A 15,864-nucleotide genomic window follows, 5' to 3' on the forward strand; every position below is an offset into this window, starting at 1 on the left:
TCACTCATCCTTTTCCTCCAAAGATGCTGCCTGACCCGCTGAGTTCAATAAAAGATGAAGTTGGATTAATTGGATGTCTCATTCAAAGAGCTGGCACGAGCGTATTGGGATATGTGATTTCATGATTTTTTAAAAAAGCTGCAGGAGTAAGTTGTTGGAGCTTTTCTCAATTTGCTCAATTTGAAATGTTTGTGATGTGGAAGTTAAGAGTGTGATGTGGAAGTTAAGAAGTGGGTGGCATGGTGGTGCAGAGGTAGAGTCACGTTGCTGAATTTCCATACAGCCATACATTAAAAATCAACAGGACACAACACACTATAGAGTTGACATAAAACATCCCCACACAGCAGAATCAAAGTTCCCCACTGTGTGGGAAGGCACCAAAGTCAGTCTCTTCCTCCACTATTCCCCGTGGTCAGGGCCTCCCCAAGCCCTCCGCAGTTGCCGCTACTGGCGGCCCGATGTTCAGGACCGCACGCCGGGGTATCCTGACCCCTGCTGCTGTCTGTACGGAGTTCTCCCCGTGTCCTGCGTGTGTTTTCTCTAGAATCGCCGGTTTCCTCCCACACTCCAATGGCTTACAGGTTTGTAGGTTAATTGGCTTGGTATAATTGTAAATTGTCCCTATTGTGTGTAGGTGTGCAAGTGTATGGGAATCGCTGATCGGCGTGGAGTCAGTGGGCTGAAGGGCCTGTTTTTGCACTATATCTCCAAACTAAACTAAGGTACATAATTTGAAATCAGCCAAGTAGTCACTCACCTCCACCAGTTGTATTGCATCCTCTGTATCCCCAACGTCAGAAGTTGAGATGGAAGGATAGTTAGAATCAGATTCAAGACTGCTCTGATTGGAGGGGTTTCTCCGATGGCCTGGAGTTTGCTAAAATAGTTTTTTTTTAATTGTTGAGGAGTTAGTAAATTGAATGAATGGTTTACAAGACTATTTGCAAGACAGTAATTGCAAGACAGAACAATATTATCAAAGTAATAATGTAACATTTTGATTTCCACATGATTTGATTTTGATTTGATTTTGGGTACTACCACAACAAACAATGCATCTTTGAATCATGCTTTCAGTGAGAGGACTCATAATCCATATAATGCGGTAGGTGAATGTATCACATTTAGTTCCTAAGTTGCATGGCTAGGTATTCTCAAAGAGAACAATTAGAACAATTCATTTATTTGTATTCATTCACTAAATATGTGCATCTTGGGTAGGATTGTTAATCATTGCCAACACATCAATGCCGTCAAAAATTGTTGGAATCATACTAATGACAATCGAATAAATGACAATTAAACACTCGAATGGCATGGGGTTACAAACTCAGGAGTTCCAGGATTTTGACACCCCTGTCCACCTGATCTGTCATTTTCAGGGGACCATGCACCTGTACTTCCAGATCTCTCTGTTCTACAACACCCTCCAGTGCTCTACCATTTACTGTGCTTGACCTGTAAATGGGAAGAGGTTTAGAGGAGAAAGAAGGGAACATATGCTCCCCAGAGGGTAGTTGGAATGCACTGTCTGAGAAGGTTGGGAAGACAAGTTCATAGAAACATAGAAAATAGGTGCAGGAGGAGGCCAATCGGCCCTTCGAGCCAGCACCGCCATTCATTGTGATCATGGCTGATTGTCCCCAATCAATAACCCGTGCCTGCCTTCTCCCATATCCCTTGACTCCACTGGCCCCTAGAGCTCTATCTAACTCTTTCTTAAATCCATCCAGTGATTTGGCCTCCACTGCCCTCTGTGGCAGGGAAATAGAATTCTCTCACAATATTTAAGTATCTGGTATTCACCAGGCATAGAAAGCTATGGACCAAGTGCTGACTGGTGGAATTAATTTAGATAGGTATTCAATGGGTTAGTTTCTGAGATGTACAATTTTATGGATATTATAAATAGGAGCGCAGAAATTGTACAAATTGCAAGATGTAGCATAGCTTGATTCACCAATTTCCATTCCCGATGAACATAAAATTATGTTCATTCATCTTCCTTACTCCTTTCAAATTGGTCGATTGTTGTTGACCATTGAGTTCGATTATGTCAGTTATGCAATCACGGTGCATTACAGCCGACTATTGGATTCCCTGAATAAGAAACCTGTTATTTAATTTCCTGAAATTTCCTGACTGCTTTTACTCAGCTTGCAGGATACAATATTTACTTGAGCTGAAAATCAGAGTAAAAGCAGTCAACTCCCTTTCATCCATTATTAGATGCAGTAAATGTAATTTTATGGCCACACGGTCGATAACTAAAATTGCTCATTTCTTATTTGTTTAGTTTAGTTAATTGTCACATGAACTGAGGTACAGTGAAACGTTTTTTTAGCATGTACTATCCAGTCAGCGGAAAGACAATACATGATTACAACTGAGCAGTCCATAGTTCGTTTTATTTGTTTTAAGGCTGCTGGAAGCTGACAAGCCCTAATATTCATTTGCTATTCTCCAGGCACGAACACCCATTCAAAACTACTGGGATCCTTTCCCCCACATTTTGAGTAAAACTCCAAAAATGCAGTATCCATTTTTTCCAGATATCCCAATGGTATACCCCAAATACTTCCAGGCAGTAGATAGGACTGTTCGGTGAACTTTTGTAACTTTGTCAGTGCCAAAACATGGTTTCACTTGTGGACTGCCCAGGTGAGACCTGCTACATAATTTTACCGGTTTGTATGCAAAAAAAACCCACTTCACTGTGTCTAGATATGTGTGACAATAAAGTATAATTGAATCATCATATAATTGAATCATTGGCTCCAAATCTGTTTCACCCATGAGAGCAGAATGTGAGCTGGGGTTTGGTGCAAGTGGGTGCATGGCTGGGGCTGGGTACTATACTGTGGCCAATGTGTGCAGCTGAGGTCAAGTTGGGAACATTGGAACAGTTGGGGGTCAAGCACAAGCTAAATCATACCAGCTAAAATTTAATGGGTTCTACTTCTTTGATTCCCTTTAAAAATCAAGAGAGCTCAATTTCCCACTCCCACTAAGCTGAATGAGGTCACTGAAAATCCTGCTATCTTACCATGTAACATGTTTAACTAAAGTGAAAAGAAGGTATGGTGGGTCATTAATAAGAGTAACTTCTAACAGTCCACAAAATGTGCTAGTCCAGTATTACCAAAGACACGAAGGTGCTCAAATATCAGAATTTTAATTCTAGTCAGGCCTTGATAAAATAATTGAATTTCAAATGTTTGAATTCCTGGATGCGCTTGGAAGCAGCAGTTGTTTGGTAGATTGGATGTTGCATCCTGCACCTCTGTTGGCCAATAACTATGACTTAAATGCTCATATCTGCATGTTGCAATTAATCTTCTGTCTACTCTCCTGTGAATTCCCATCATCTGACCTAGAACAAATGTCCACCACGAGGCATCTCATGTGAGACCCTTCAAATTGCCATAGAGATGAAAGTTTGCCCCAATAGCAGGAAAATTGTTCCGATGTCAGGTGAGTCCAGAACGAGGGATCACAGTTTAAGAATAAGGGGTTGGCCATTTAGGACTGAGATGAAGAAAATGTTTTTCACCCAGAGAGTTGTGAATCTGTAGAATTCTCTGCCCAGAAGGCAGTGGATGTTTTCAAGAGAGAGTTAGATATAGCTCTTAGGGCTAATGGAATCAAGGGATATGGGGAGAAAGCAGGAACGGGGTAGTGATTTTGGATGATCAGCCATGATCATAAAGAATGGCGGTGCTGGCTCGAAGGGCTGAATGGCCTCCTCCTGCACCTATTTTCTATGTTTTTTTTGTTAATTCTGGGTTATTCCTAGTGTGTTTGCACTGCAGGAATTGGAAATATAAACAGAACCACTCAAACGTATACATACTGACACAAATATACTGTTTAAAAAGTGATTGTAAAAGTTTAGAGAAACACCTTAACTAATGTCATCTCCTCCCGCAGATTGTCATATCGCTGCTCCAGGCGGGAATACTCTTTCAAGAGGTTTTGATATCGAGAGCGTTCTTCATCTATCTCCTTCTTTGACTGCTCATTTTCCTTTGCTATCTTCTCTGAGAACTTTTCTGTAGATACAGTGCAATCGTGTTTGAGACAATGGGTTGAGGCAGAACAAAACCTGTCTAATCAGATTCAAGTCAAGTCAAGTCAAGTCAAGTTTATTTGTCACATACACATACGAGATGTGCAATAAATTCACCTGGTTCTTATTTTATTGTGATTCACGTTTAAAAGAAATACTCCAGTTGGTGCTACTTAGGAAGAGAAAGTAACCCTTATAGCTCCTCGGACCTGTTGTGCCATCCATTGGGGTTTTCAGGTTACATAAGGTGTAGACATATTACACGCATAATATGGTGATACAGAGTATAAAACAAGCGACAATTTAGCAATGTAAGAAATTGCTTACAGCACTAAAAAAAATGTTATTTCAGTGCTCATTAAGATAAAGAATGAAAGTGGTGAGGAATGGAAAGACAGTTTTAAAAGCAAAATTATACAGTTTTAGAAGTTTTAATCAGGTAAAGAAATTCATCCCATTTTTGTCAGACTCTACACTATGATTTTAGTCCTGGACCATTTCTTCTTTAGGATGTCACTTTCACAACCAGTGCTTTTACAGTGAGAAAACAGAGGTATATGGTGCCACCACAATACTCCATCTCACCTGCTACATTGTTGGATTCACTCTTGATGCGCTGGTTCAGTTCCTCCTTTTCATGTTTCAGTAGTGTGTTCTCCTTCTCCAGCTCCAGCACACGCTGACAGGAGAAAAATAAAAGTAACATGTTACTAATTACTCAGCCCGATTTTTATTGTTACCTGCATTTCTTAAAAGTGTTGCTTAGTGCTGTGATGTCCATAAACATTTGCGTTCTGTGAATTTTGCAGGGGTTTTAATAACGAGTGGTAGTACGCCAAGAAAAGCATGGATCGTGTTGCACCAAGACAAATGACCAGCACTGTTGGTTGGCAAAGGTCAGCATTTTCACCATGTTTTAACATGCAGGAACAAGCCCGTCTGATGAATGAACTTTATCCTCCACACAAGCCCATTCCCATTCTATTAACATTGTCAGGCCTTTTCAACGTGTCTTTATATTTCTTTTATTCTCATGCAGTTATCTGGCTTCCCATTTTGCATAATATATGCTTCAACTGTGAGGAGGATGCTATGAGGATGCAGGGTGACTTGGACAGGTTGGGTGAGTGGGCAGACGCATGGCAGATGCAGTTTAATGTGGATAAATGTGAGGTTATCCACTGGTGGCAAAACAAGGAAGGTAGATTATTACCTAAATGGTGTCGTTGGGAAAAAGGGAAGTACAACGAGATCTGGGGGTCTTTGTTCATCAGTCACTGAAAGTAAGCATGCAAGGACAGCAGGCAGTGAACAAAGTTAATGGCATGTTGGCCTTCATAACAAGAGGAGTTGAATATAGGAGCAAAGTGGTCCTTCTGCAGTTGTATAGGGCCCAAGTAAGACCACACCATGAGTATTGTGTGCAGTTTTGGTCTCCAAATTTGAGGAAGGACATTTTTGCTATTGAGGGAGTGCAGCATAGGTTCACAAGGTTAATTCCCGGAATGGCGGGACTGTCTTATGTTGATAGAATGGAGCGGCTGAGCTTGTATACTCTGGAATTTAGAAGGATGAGAGAATATCTTATTGAAACATATAAGATTATTAAGAGTTTGGACACGCTAGAGGCAGGAAACATGTTCCCAAAGTTGGGGGAATCCAGAACCAGGGGCCACAGTTTAAGAATGAGGGGTAGGCCATTTATAACAGAGTTGAGGAAAAACTTTTTTCACAGAGTTGTGAATCCGTGGAATTCTCTGCCTCAGAAGGCAGTGGAGGCCAATTCTCAGGATGGTTTCAAGAGAGAGTTAGATAGAGCTTTTAAAGATAGTGGAGTCAGGGGATATGGCGACAAGCCAGTTACGGGGTTTTGATAGTGGATGATCAGCCATGATCATATTGAATGGTGGTGCTGGCTCAAAGGGCTGACTGGCCTACTCCTGCACCTATTGTCTATTGTCTAAATACTTCATACAAGTTGACATTCTGCATTTACACCATTTTTGGATCTTCAAACTCAATTTACTTATGTAAAAATGATAGAATTTGTCAAAAGATTCACTTATCCAAACTATGCTTTCCATTTGGAAGGCCTTTGGAACTGGCAGTTTTACTGGCTTATATAGCAGATATGATCCAAAACACATTGAAACACCACAATAAGGATTTTTGTCCACACTTTATCCTGCCTCTCCTCTCTCCCAGTTTCCTTCCCATAACCCATAACAATCAGTCTGAAGAAAATTCCCGACCCTAAACGTCAATTATCCATGTATTCCAGAAAGGCTGACTGTGTCTTTTTTTTTCGTAAACCAGCATCTGAAGTTCCTTGTTTCTACAAGCCTGAGTTAATCCAAATATCTAACTGTCTCAGCCTTGAATGTATTCAATGAATCAGATGTCACAGCTCATGGTTTCAAAATATTAGGGTTTTTTTCTAAGTGTCAAACTGAAACATTTCAACAGTAAGAAAGCGTGTTTAGCAATTGAAACACAATTTATTTTATTGAAATTGTATTATCAGTCAAAAACACAATTCTTCTGAAATATGGCAGAAAAATCCTGTCTCATTTTACATTGCAAAGATGTAAATGCCTGAGAAATGCAAATGCCACTGAGCCATCCATCCTCAATTTCATGCATTCACTTTCTAATGTCAATCCCTTTCACTACCAAAGAACACAGAGCTCTCTGCTCTTAATGCACCAATTCCAACCACATCATCAAACTCGCACGGAAGGGTGGTGCTGCTGTAGTCTGGTGGACTGACCTCTACTCTGCCGATGCTATATAACAGCTCTTTGATGCCTCATACCTCCCCCTGGACCATAAACCCGACAAAGAACATTAGACTCTTATCTCCCATATCAAGATATTTTACTTCAAGAGATCTCCCTACGGCTTTAAACCTGATAGTTTCCCAACCCTGCACTGCCTGTGAACTTCTACCCAAGATTCACAAACATGACTGGAAGGTCTATTGCTTCCATCTGCTCCTGCCCCACTGAACTATAGCTCAAGTCTATCTTGTCCACCTTTGTCCAGTCCCTTCCCGCCTACATCGAGGACACCTCGCATGCTCTCCACCAATTTAACAACTTCCAATTTCCTGGAAAGCCTCAGGGCCCTCTGCTTCCTTCTAGAATGTAGACCCAACCAGTTCCCTTCTACTAACAATCATCCCGCCCTTAGCAATAATGAGGCAATTGGCACTGTGGTGTATAAATTATGTTCAGCATTTTACATAGAAACATAGAAAATAGGTGCAGGAGTAGGCGATTCGGCCCTTCGAGCCTGCACCGCCTTTCAATATGATCATGGCTGATCATCCAACTCAGTATCCTGTACCTGCCTTCTCTCCATACCCCCTGATCGCTTTAGCCACAAGGGCCACATCTAACTCCCTCTTAAATATAGCCAATGAACTGGCCTTAACTACCTTCTGTGGCAGATAATTCCAGAGATTCACCACTCTGTGTGAAAAATGTTTTTCTCATCTCGGTCCTAAAAGATGTCCCCCTTATCCTTAAACTGTGACCCCTTGTTCTGGACTTCCCCAACATCAGGAACAATCTTCCTGCATCTAACCTGTCCAACCCCTTACTAATTTTGTAAGTTTCTATAAGATCCCCCCTCAATCTTCTAAATTCTAGCTAGTACAAGCCGAGTCTATCCAGTCTTCATATGAAAGTCCTGACATCCCAGGAATCAGTCTGGTGAACCTTCTCTGTACTCCCTCTATGGCAAGAATGTCCTTCCTCAGATTATAAGACCAAAACTGTACGCAATACTCCAGGTGTGGTCTCACCAAGACCCTGTACAACTGCAGTAGAACCTCCCTGCTCCTATACTTTGTAGCAAGGTTTGCTGCCCTAATGTTTTTTGACCTCCGGTATCTTGTTTTGTTTCATTCATCAATATTACTAAGAGGGAATGGAATGTTGTCCCAAATTTTGCGCCAGGTCAGCATCAATCTCAGTAGTTGTGTGACATTGGTTAAACATGGGACAGGCACCAACTCTGGAGAGAAGGAATAGGTGACGTTTCAGGTCGAGACATGTTGAAGGGTCTCGACCCAAAACGTCACCAATTCCTTCTCTCCAGAGTTGCTGCTTGTCCCGTTGAGTCACTTCAGGATTTTGTGTCTATCTTCAGTTTAAACCAACATCTGCAGTTCCTTCCTACATACATTTCTTTACATTACATTAATAATATGTGAATCTGACATAAAAAAAGCACTTTCGAGCGTGCTAATCTAAAACAGTCAGAAACCAATAATCTTCTTCAAGTGTTTACACATATTTTTAGTCTGTAGTATTGTTAGAAATGAAACAAAAACATGTTTGAAGGACCGATATCAGAACTGTTCTGAAGGGTCTTCAATTAAAAGTGTTAACTTTGTTTCTCTTTCTACCTGACCTGTTCAGCATTTCCGACATTTCCTTTTCTTGTTTCAGATTTCCGGCATCTGCATTTTCATTGGTAGAATTGAATACTGAAGGACATTTTTTTGTACATCTCATTAGGCATATTTTATACACAATTATTGGAGGCATATTTTATAGCTTCCAATAATCTTACCTTTTGAGCTAAAATAGTTTCATCTTGGGTAAAGGGTCAATAACATTTTCATTATAGACTTTAAAACTTTATGGGATTTGGACACAATCTTACAGTGGCTTGTTCCTTCCTCGAGAATATTAATCCCAGTGGGGCATCCCTTTGTAGAAAAGATGTTGGAGCTATTCATTGCAAGACCAAGAATGATAGTTTATGAAGAATGGTGGATGTTTTCCACCCCATAAAGTTTATTTACATTGCTACACAGGTGGATTTTAAACTAAAAAGTGGGGGTGGGGGTGGAGTCATCAATGTGAACACATATCCATGCAGCTAACCGGATAGAGAGTGTAGGAAAGGTCACGTTTAAACTAACAAGGTGAAGGTAGGGGGATGGGACAGAATGCAAGGAGACAGAGGGCCATAAAAGGAGGACAGATGCAAAAGAGAAGGGAGATAAGAAAAAACTAACCTGAAAGCTTTGTGGTTTCATGCGAGGAGTATTCAAAACAAAGTGGATGAATTGAATGCACAGTTAGTAGTGAAGGGATATGATATGTGTAAGAAAGAACTGCAGATGCTGGTTGAAATCGAAGGTAGACACAAAATGCTGGAATAACTCAGTGGGTCAGGCAGCATCTTCAGGCAGGCTTCAGATAGCCTTTGCTTTCTCTCTCCATCCCCTTCCCCTGCCCAGTTCTCCCACCTGTCTTACTGTCTCCGCCTACATTCTATCTTTGTCCCGCCCCCTCCCCTGACATCAGTCTGAAGAAGGGTGTCGACCCGAAACGTCACCCATTCCTTCTCTCCAGAGATGCTGCCTGTCCCACTGAGTTACTCCAGCATTTTATGTCTACCAAGGGATATGATATAGTTGGAATTACACAGTCATGGGACCAGGGTGACCAAGGCTGGGAGCTAAACATGCAGGGGTATTCGATATTCAGGAAGGATAAACAGAAAGGAAGAGGAGGTGGGGTAGCATTGCTGGTTAAAGAGGAGATTAATGCAATAGCAATGAGAGACAATAGCTTGGATGTTGTAGAATCGGTATGGATAGAACTGCGGAATAGCCAAGGGCAGAAAACGCTTGGTGGAGTAAGAGGAGAAGAATTTCCTGGAATGTATACAAGATGGGTTTTTAAACCAACTAGAGGGCTAGCCATCCTAGACTAGGTATTGTGTAATGAGGGAGGAATAGTTAGCGATCTTGTTGTGCAAAGCCCCTTGGGCAACAGTGAGCATAATATGGTGGAATTATGCATTAGGATGGAGAGTGACACAGTTAATTCAGAGACTAAGGTCCTGAAATTGAATAAAGCAGACTTTGAAGGAATGAGACAGGAATTGGCTAGGATAGACGGGCAAATTATACTTAAAGGGTTGACAGTGGAGATGCAATGGGAAAGATTTAAAGACCGCATGGATCAACTCCAGACATTGTTCATCATTGCCGAAACTATAAAACTGGGAAGGCAGTTCAACCATGGCTGACGAGGGAAGTCATGGATAGTGTTAAGGTGCTGTCCCACCAGCAAGCGGCGAGTGCGACTTAACATGGTCGCTTGAGCCGTACGGCCTCGAGGGGCCGGTCCCACTTCGATCTCCGGAGTCATATCGAGTTGTGCGGGGCTGGTCCCGACATCGCGCGGGGCTCCGAAAAACTGTCCAAAAATTCCGCGCGGCAACGGCCTGTCAGCTCGCAGCCGCCTTGAGGCCGTACGCAGCGTCTCGACGTACGCAGCGTCTCAATGCCGTACGCAGCGTCCCGAAACTGTAGGCAGCGTCTCGACACCGTACGCAGCGTCTTGACGGCGTACGCCTAGCGTGTGGCGTTGCGTGATGACGTCACCGCCCGGCGTGCCGTTGCGTGATGACGTAACCATCCGACGCCGTGCGACGTCCAAATTCAGTCGGCCCGCCTCCTGCCCAGATGATTGGTGAGTATGATGTCGGGACCAGCCCCGCACAACTCCAGACGGCTCAACGGTTGGAAGTGGGACCGGCCCCGCAAGGCCGTACACCTCAAGCGACCACATTTGGTCGCGCTAGACGCATGCAATCGCATGCTTGTGGGACAGGCCCTTTAATCCCAAGGACAAGGCATAGAAATTGGCCAGAAGCGGCAAACCAGAGGACTGAGAGAAATTTAAAACTCAACAGATGAGGACAAAGGGGTTAGGTTAATTAAGAGGGGGGAAAATAGAGCATGAAAGACAGCTTGCATATAAAAACGGACTGTAAAAGTTTCTGTAGGTGGTATGTAAAAAGGAGAAGATTAGTGAAGACAAATGTAGGTCCCTTACAGTCAGAGACTGGTGGATTTATAATGGGAAACAAGGAAATGGCAGAACAGTTAAACAAGTAACTGTGGTTTTGGCTTCACTAAGGAAGACACAAACAATCTCCCGGAAATACTAGGGGACTGAGGATCTAGTGGGAGGGACGAAGTGAAGGGAATCCACAATTATCAGAAAATGGTGTTAGGTAAACTGTTGGGACTGACGGCAGATAAATCCCCAGGGCCTGATGGTCTGCATCCCAGAGTACTCAAGGAGGTGGCCCTAGAAATCGTGGATGCATTGGTGATAATTTTCCAATGTTCTCTCGACTCTGGTTACCCACCAGTCCCCAGGAACTGATCCAATGTAAGAAAGGAGGGAGAGAGAAAACTGGGAATTATAGACCAGTTAGCCTTACATCGGTGGTGGGGAAGATGCTGGAGTCGATTAGTAAAGATGTTATAGCAGCCCATTTGGAAAGTAGTGATGGTATCGGTCAAAGTCAGCATGGATTTATGAAGGGGAATTCATGCTTGACTAATCTTCTGGAATTTTTGAGGATGTAACAAGTAGAATGGATAAGGGAGAGCCAGTGGATGTGGTGTATCTGGACTTTCAAAAAGCCTTTGACAAGGTCCCACACAAGAGATTAGTGTGAAAAATTCAATCACATGGTATTGGGGGTAGGGTATTGACAGAGATAGAGGACTGGTTGGCAGACAGGAAGCAAAGAGTGGGAATTAACGTGTCCTTTTCAGAATGGCAGGAAGTGACTAGTGGGGTGCCACAAGGCTCGGTACTGGGACCCCAGTTATTTTCAATATAAATTAACGATTTAGGCGAGGGAATTAAACGTAACATCTCTAAGTTTGCGGATGGCACAAAGCTGGGTGGCAGTGTGAGTTGTGAGGAGGAATAGAATAGAATATAGAATAGAATAGAATAGAATAGAATATAACTTTAATTGTCATTCAGGTATACACATAGACACAGTGCACATTGAGCAAAATGTTGTTGCATTGACTCTACAAAGTAGCAGCAGAATATAACATTTATATCAAGCGATCAGTAAAAGTGCTTAGTGTGCCCATAAAAAGTGCTTCATGTGCACAGTTCTGTAAAATAGATATATAGGAAAGTTTTTAAAAGTGGCAATGTATAAGAAAGTTCTAGCATCGGTTTGATTGTGAGTTCAATAGTCTTATGGCCTGGGGGATGAAGCTGTTGCAGAACCTGGTTGTCCCGCTCTTCATGCTGTGGTACCTCCTCCCAGAGTTCAGCAGTGTAAACAGTCCATATTGTGGGTGTGTGGGGGCTCTGGTAATGCCCTCAGCTCTTGTCAGACAGCGTTTGTACCCCATGTCCATGATGGAAGGAAGAGAAGTCCCAATGATTTTTTCCGCTGTCCTCACCACTCTCTGAAGACACTTCCAGTCCGCAGCTGTACAGCCGCCGCACCACACAGAGATGCAGCTGGTCATGACCGACTCAATTGTGCTTCTGTAGAATGTGGTGAGGATGGGAGGGTGGAGGTGTGATCTTGTGATTCTGTAGGATGTTATGAGGCTGCAGGGTGACTTGGATAGGTTTGGTGAGTGGGCAGAAGCATGGCAGATGCAGTATAATGTCGATAAATGTGAGGTTATCCACAAGAACACAAAGGCAGATTATTATCTGAATGCTGTCAGATTAGGAGAAGGGGTTGTGCAACAAGACCTGGGTGTGCTTGTACATCAGTCACTGAAAGTAAGTATGCAGGTACAGCAGGCAGTGAAGAAAGATAATGGCATATTGGCGTTCATTGCGAGTGGATTTGAGTTTAAGAGCAAGGAGGTCCTGTTGCAGATGTACAGGGCCCTGGTGAGAACCCACCTGGAGTATTGTGCAATTTTGGTTCTCTAGTTTAGTTCCCAGGATAGCGGGACTTATGTATGATGAAAGAATGGGTCGACTGTGCTTGTATTCACTGGAATTTAGAAGGATGAGAGGGTATCTTATAGGAACATATAACATTGTTAGAGGATTGGACAGGGTAGATGCAGGAAAAATGTTCCCGATGTTGGGGAAGTCCAGAACCAGGGGTCACATAGAAACATAGAAATTAGGTGCAGGAGTAGGCCATTCGGCCCTTCGAGCCTGCACCGCCATTCAATATGATCATGGCTGATCATCCAACTCAGTATCCCGTACCTGCCTTCTCTCCATACCCTCTGATCCCCTTAGTCACAGTTTCAGAATAAGGGGGAGGACATTTGGGACTGAGATGAGGAAAAACCTTTTCACCCAGAGAGTTGTGAATCTGTGGAATTCTCTGCCCCAGAAGGCAGTGGAGGCCAATTCACTGGATGTTTTCAAGAGAGAGTTAGATTCAGCTCAGTTTGGGCCAAGGGAATCATGGGATGTGAGGAAAAAGTCAGAACAGGATACTGAATTTGAATGAGCAGCCATGATCATATTGAATGGTGGTGCTGGCTCGAAGGGCCGAATGGCCTAGGCCTACACCTATTTTCTATGTCTCTTGAACGTTTTTTATACAATACTAGATTTGAAGCAGAATGTAGAAAACATTTTCCAGCATAGTATCGATATACTTTGAAAGGAATTGCTTACAATTGTCAATTGTGATGTTGCAGTAGAGCAGACAACGCCGGAATCCCATGTTTGAATCCTGACTATAGGTCCTTATCCGTATAGAGTTTGTACGTTCTCCCCTTGATCTGCATGGGTTTTCTCTGAGATCTTCGGTTTCCTCCCACACTCCAAAGATTGATAGGTTTGTACGTTTATTGGCTTGGTATAAATGTAAATTATCCCTAGTGTGTGTAGGATAGTGTTAGTGTGTGGGGATTGCTGGTCAGCACGGACTCGGTGGGCCGAATGGCCTGTTTCAACCCTGTATCTCTAAAAACCAAACTAAAAATATTTTCAGTTATTAACATTAGTAAATTTGTAAACATGTTTTTTCAGTTACCTGCTGAAGTTCTGCTTTATCTCTGGTGGAAGTATCCTCCAAGATTTTGTGTTGCTTCTGCGATTTCTCAAGTTCCTTGCGTAGTTCGTCAATCTCCTCCTGTAAACTGGTTGCTCTATTTTCCTCTCCCTGGTGTTCTCGACATCGATCCAACTCCTTATGAAGTTTATTAATTTCAGTAGCTTGCGCTGCGGTTATTGCCGTCATTTGCTCCGCTACTGCCTTGTACTCCTTATTCTGTGGAAAGGATCACAGGAAAGGGTTATGGACTTGTCCCACTTAGGCGACTCTTTAGGCGACTGCCAGGGACTAGTTTTAATGGAATTCACCTACGACACCTGGCGACAACCTATGACAGCACCTATGACAGCCTACAACAACCCCTACGTCAACCTACTACAGCAAAAATTGTCGCCACTGTCGCCGAAAATTTTCAACATGTTGAAAATTTTGCGGCAGTCGCCTGGAGTCGCCCAAAACAATTGTCTAAGAGGGACGGGCCCATTATAGGCCTGTCCCACTTATGTGATTTTTCAGGCAACTGCCAGTGACTGTCACATCGTAGCAGGTCGCTGAAAAACCAGCAACTGGAATGGCGACTGTCAGAGTCCTTCACCAGCCAGTTCTGCAGGCGGGGGACAGGGCAAGTGGGGGAGGCGCTGTCTGAGTGAAATTCACACGGTTCAAAGCCAATGTGATACAGACACACACCACGATGAACAGGAAGGTTGGTGCTGTAATTAAGACGGTGAAAGCACAGTGTACGGGAAGGTTCACTTAAGTCCTTTAAAAGAGGGGTGAGGAGAAGGAGTGGAGTAAGCTTTTAAGAAGCCAGAGACACAAGGCTGTGAAGCTCGACTGACATTAAAATGACTGGTCAGTTATCCTTGTTTCTGAAAACTATTGTTTACATTTTTTTCCCAATGAGCCAATGAAGTTCACTGGTCACCAACGGCAACAACCTATGACAACCTACGACCTCCTGGCGACCCACTACCACTGCACCTACGTCACGAAAATTCTCGCTACTCTCCATGACGTCAACATTCATATGTACATATACATGAAAGAAAAACTTGCATTAATACAACCTTGCTTACACCTTGTATAAGAAGGAACTGCAGATGCTGGAAAATCAAAGGTAGACAAAAATGCTAGAGAAAATCAGCGGGTGAGACAGCAACTATGGACCGAAGGAAATAGGAAATAATAATTCCTTTGCTCCATAGATACTTCCTCACCCGCTGAGTTTCTCAAGCACTTTTTGTCTACATTTAATATAACACCTTTGTGATTTTGTCATTCCAAAGCATTAAAAATGTAATTACTGCTGTAAATGTAGGAAAGATAGCAAATAATTTGAGCGCAACAATCTCACATTAATGTGGCAAAGGCCAGTGAAAATGGGAAAGTGCTGTTGGATCCAAAACGCAGCAATTCTGACAGTGCAGCACTCCCTCAATATGGCAATAGAACATCACCCCAGTAGTCTACAGAGAGCATTTGAACTTAAAATATTCTAACTCATAGCTAAGTACTACCAAATGAGGCATGGTTCACACCATGGCAGTTTTACTATAAGCAGCCAACTGGGATCTGCCCAAATGAAAATAATTCAAAATGTTACAACATCCCTTCATTTCTCTACCTAGACCTAGGTTTTTATTTAATCTTTAATTAAGGCTATTATGCCTGAGTAATATTCTGCTCGAGACCTTTGACCTATCTTTACCATCATTTGCTATGTCGCTCTTCCAGGGAGATGCTAAATGCATTTTGTTGTCTCTGTACTGTACACTGACAATGACAATTAAAATTGAATCTGAATCTGAATCTGAATCTTTAATCAGGCTCCAATGCTATACCTGGCATTGAATGTTTAATTTAGTTTAGAGATACAGCGCGGAAACAGGCCGTTTGGTCCATGCCAACCAGCGATCCCCACACATTAACACTATCCTACACCCACTAGGAACAAT

The 15,864-nt window shown here is 42.7% G+C and overlaps 1 protein-coding gene across 1 annotated transcript in view; it reads right to left on the minus strand.

The window, feature by feature from the left end:
• Positions 1-15,864, minus strand: part of myo5b (myosin VB) — a 244,990-nt gene that overhangs the window by 37,271 nt on the left and 191,855 nt on the right. Inside the window, exons 22-25 of the mRNA XM_055660264.1 lie at positions 13,886-14,122; positions 4,658-4,751; positions 3,907-4,055; positions 761-880 (exon numbers count right to left, since the gene is read on the minus strand). Of these exons, the coding sequence (XP_055516239.1) occupies positions 761-880; positions 3,907-4,055; positions 4,658-4,751; positions 13,886-14,122 (600 nt within the window). The remainder of the gene's footprint in view (positions 1-760; positions 881-3,906; positions 4,056-4,657; positions 4,752-13,885; positions 14,123-15,864) is intronic.

Source organism: Leucoraja erinacea, chromosome 1 (genome assembly GCF_028641065.1).
Source record: "Leucoraja erinacea ecotype New England chromosome 1, Leri_hhj_1, whole genome shotgun sequence".
In the NCBI taxonomy this organism is placed as follows: Eukaryota; Metazoa; Chordata; class Chondrichthyes; order Rajiformes; family Rajidae; genus Leucoraja; species Leucoraja erinaceus.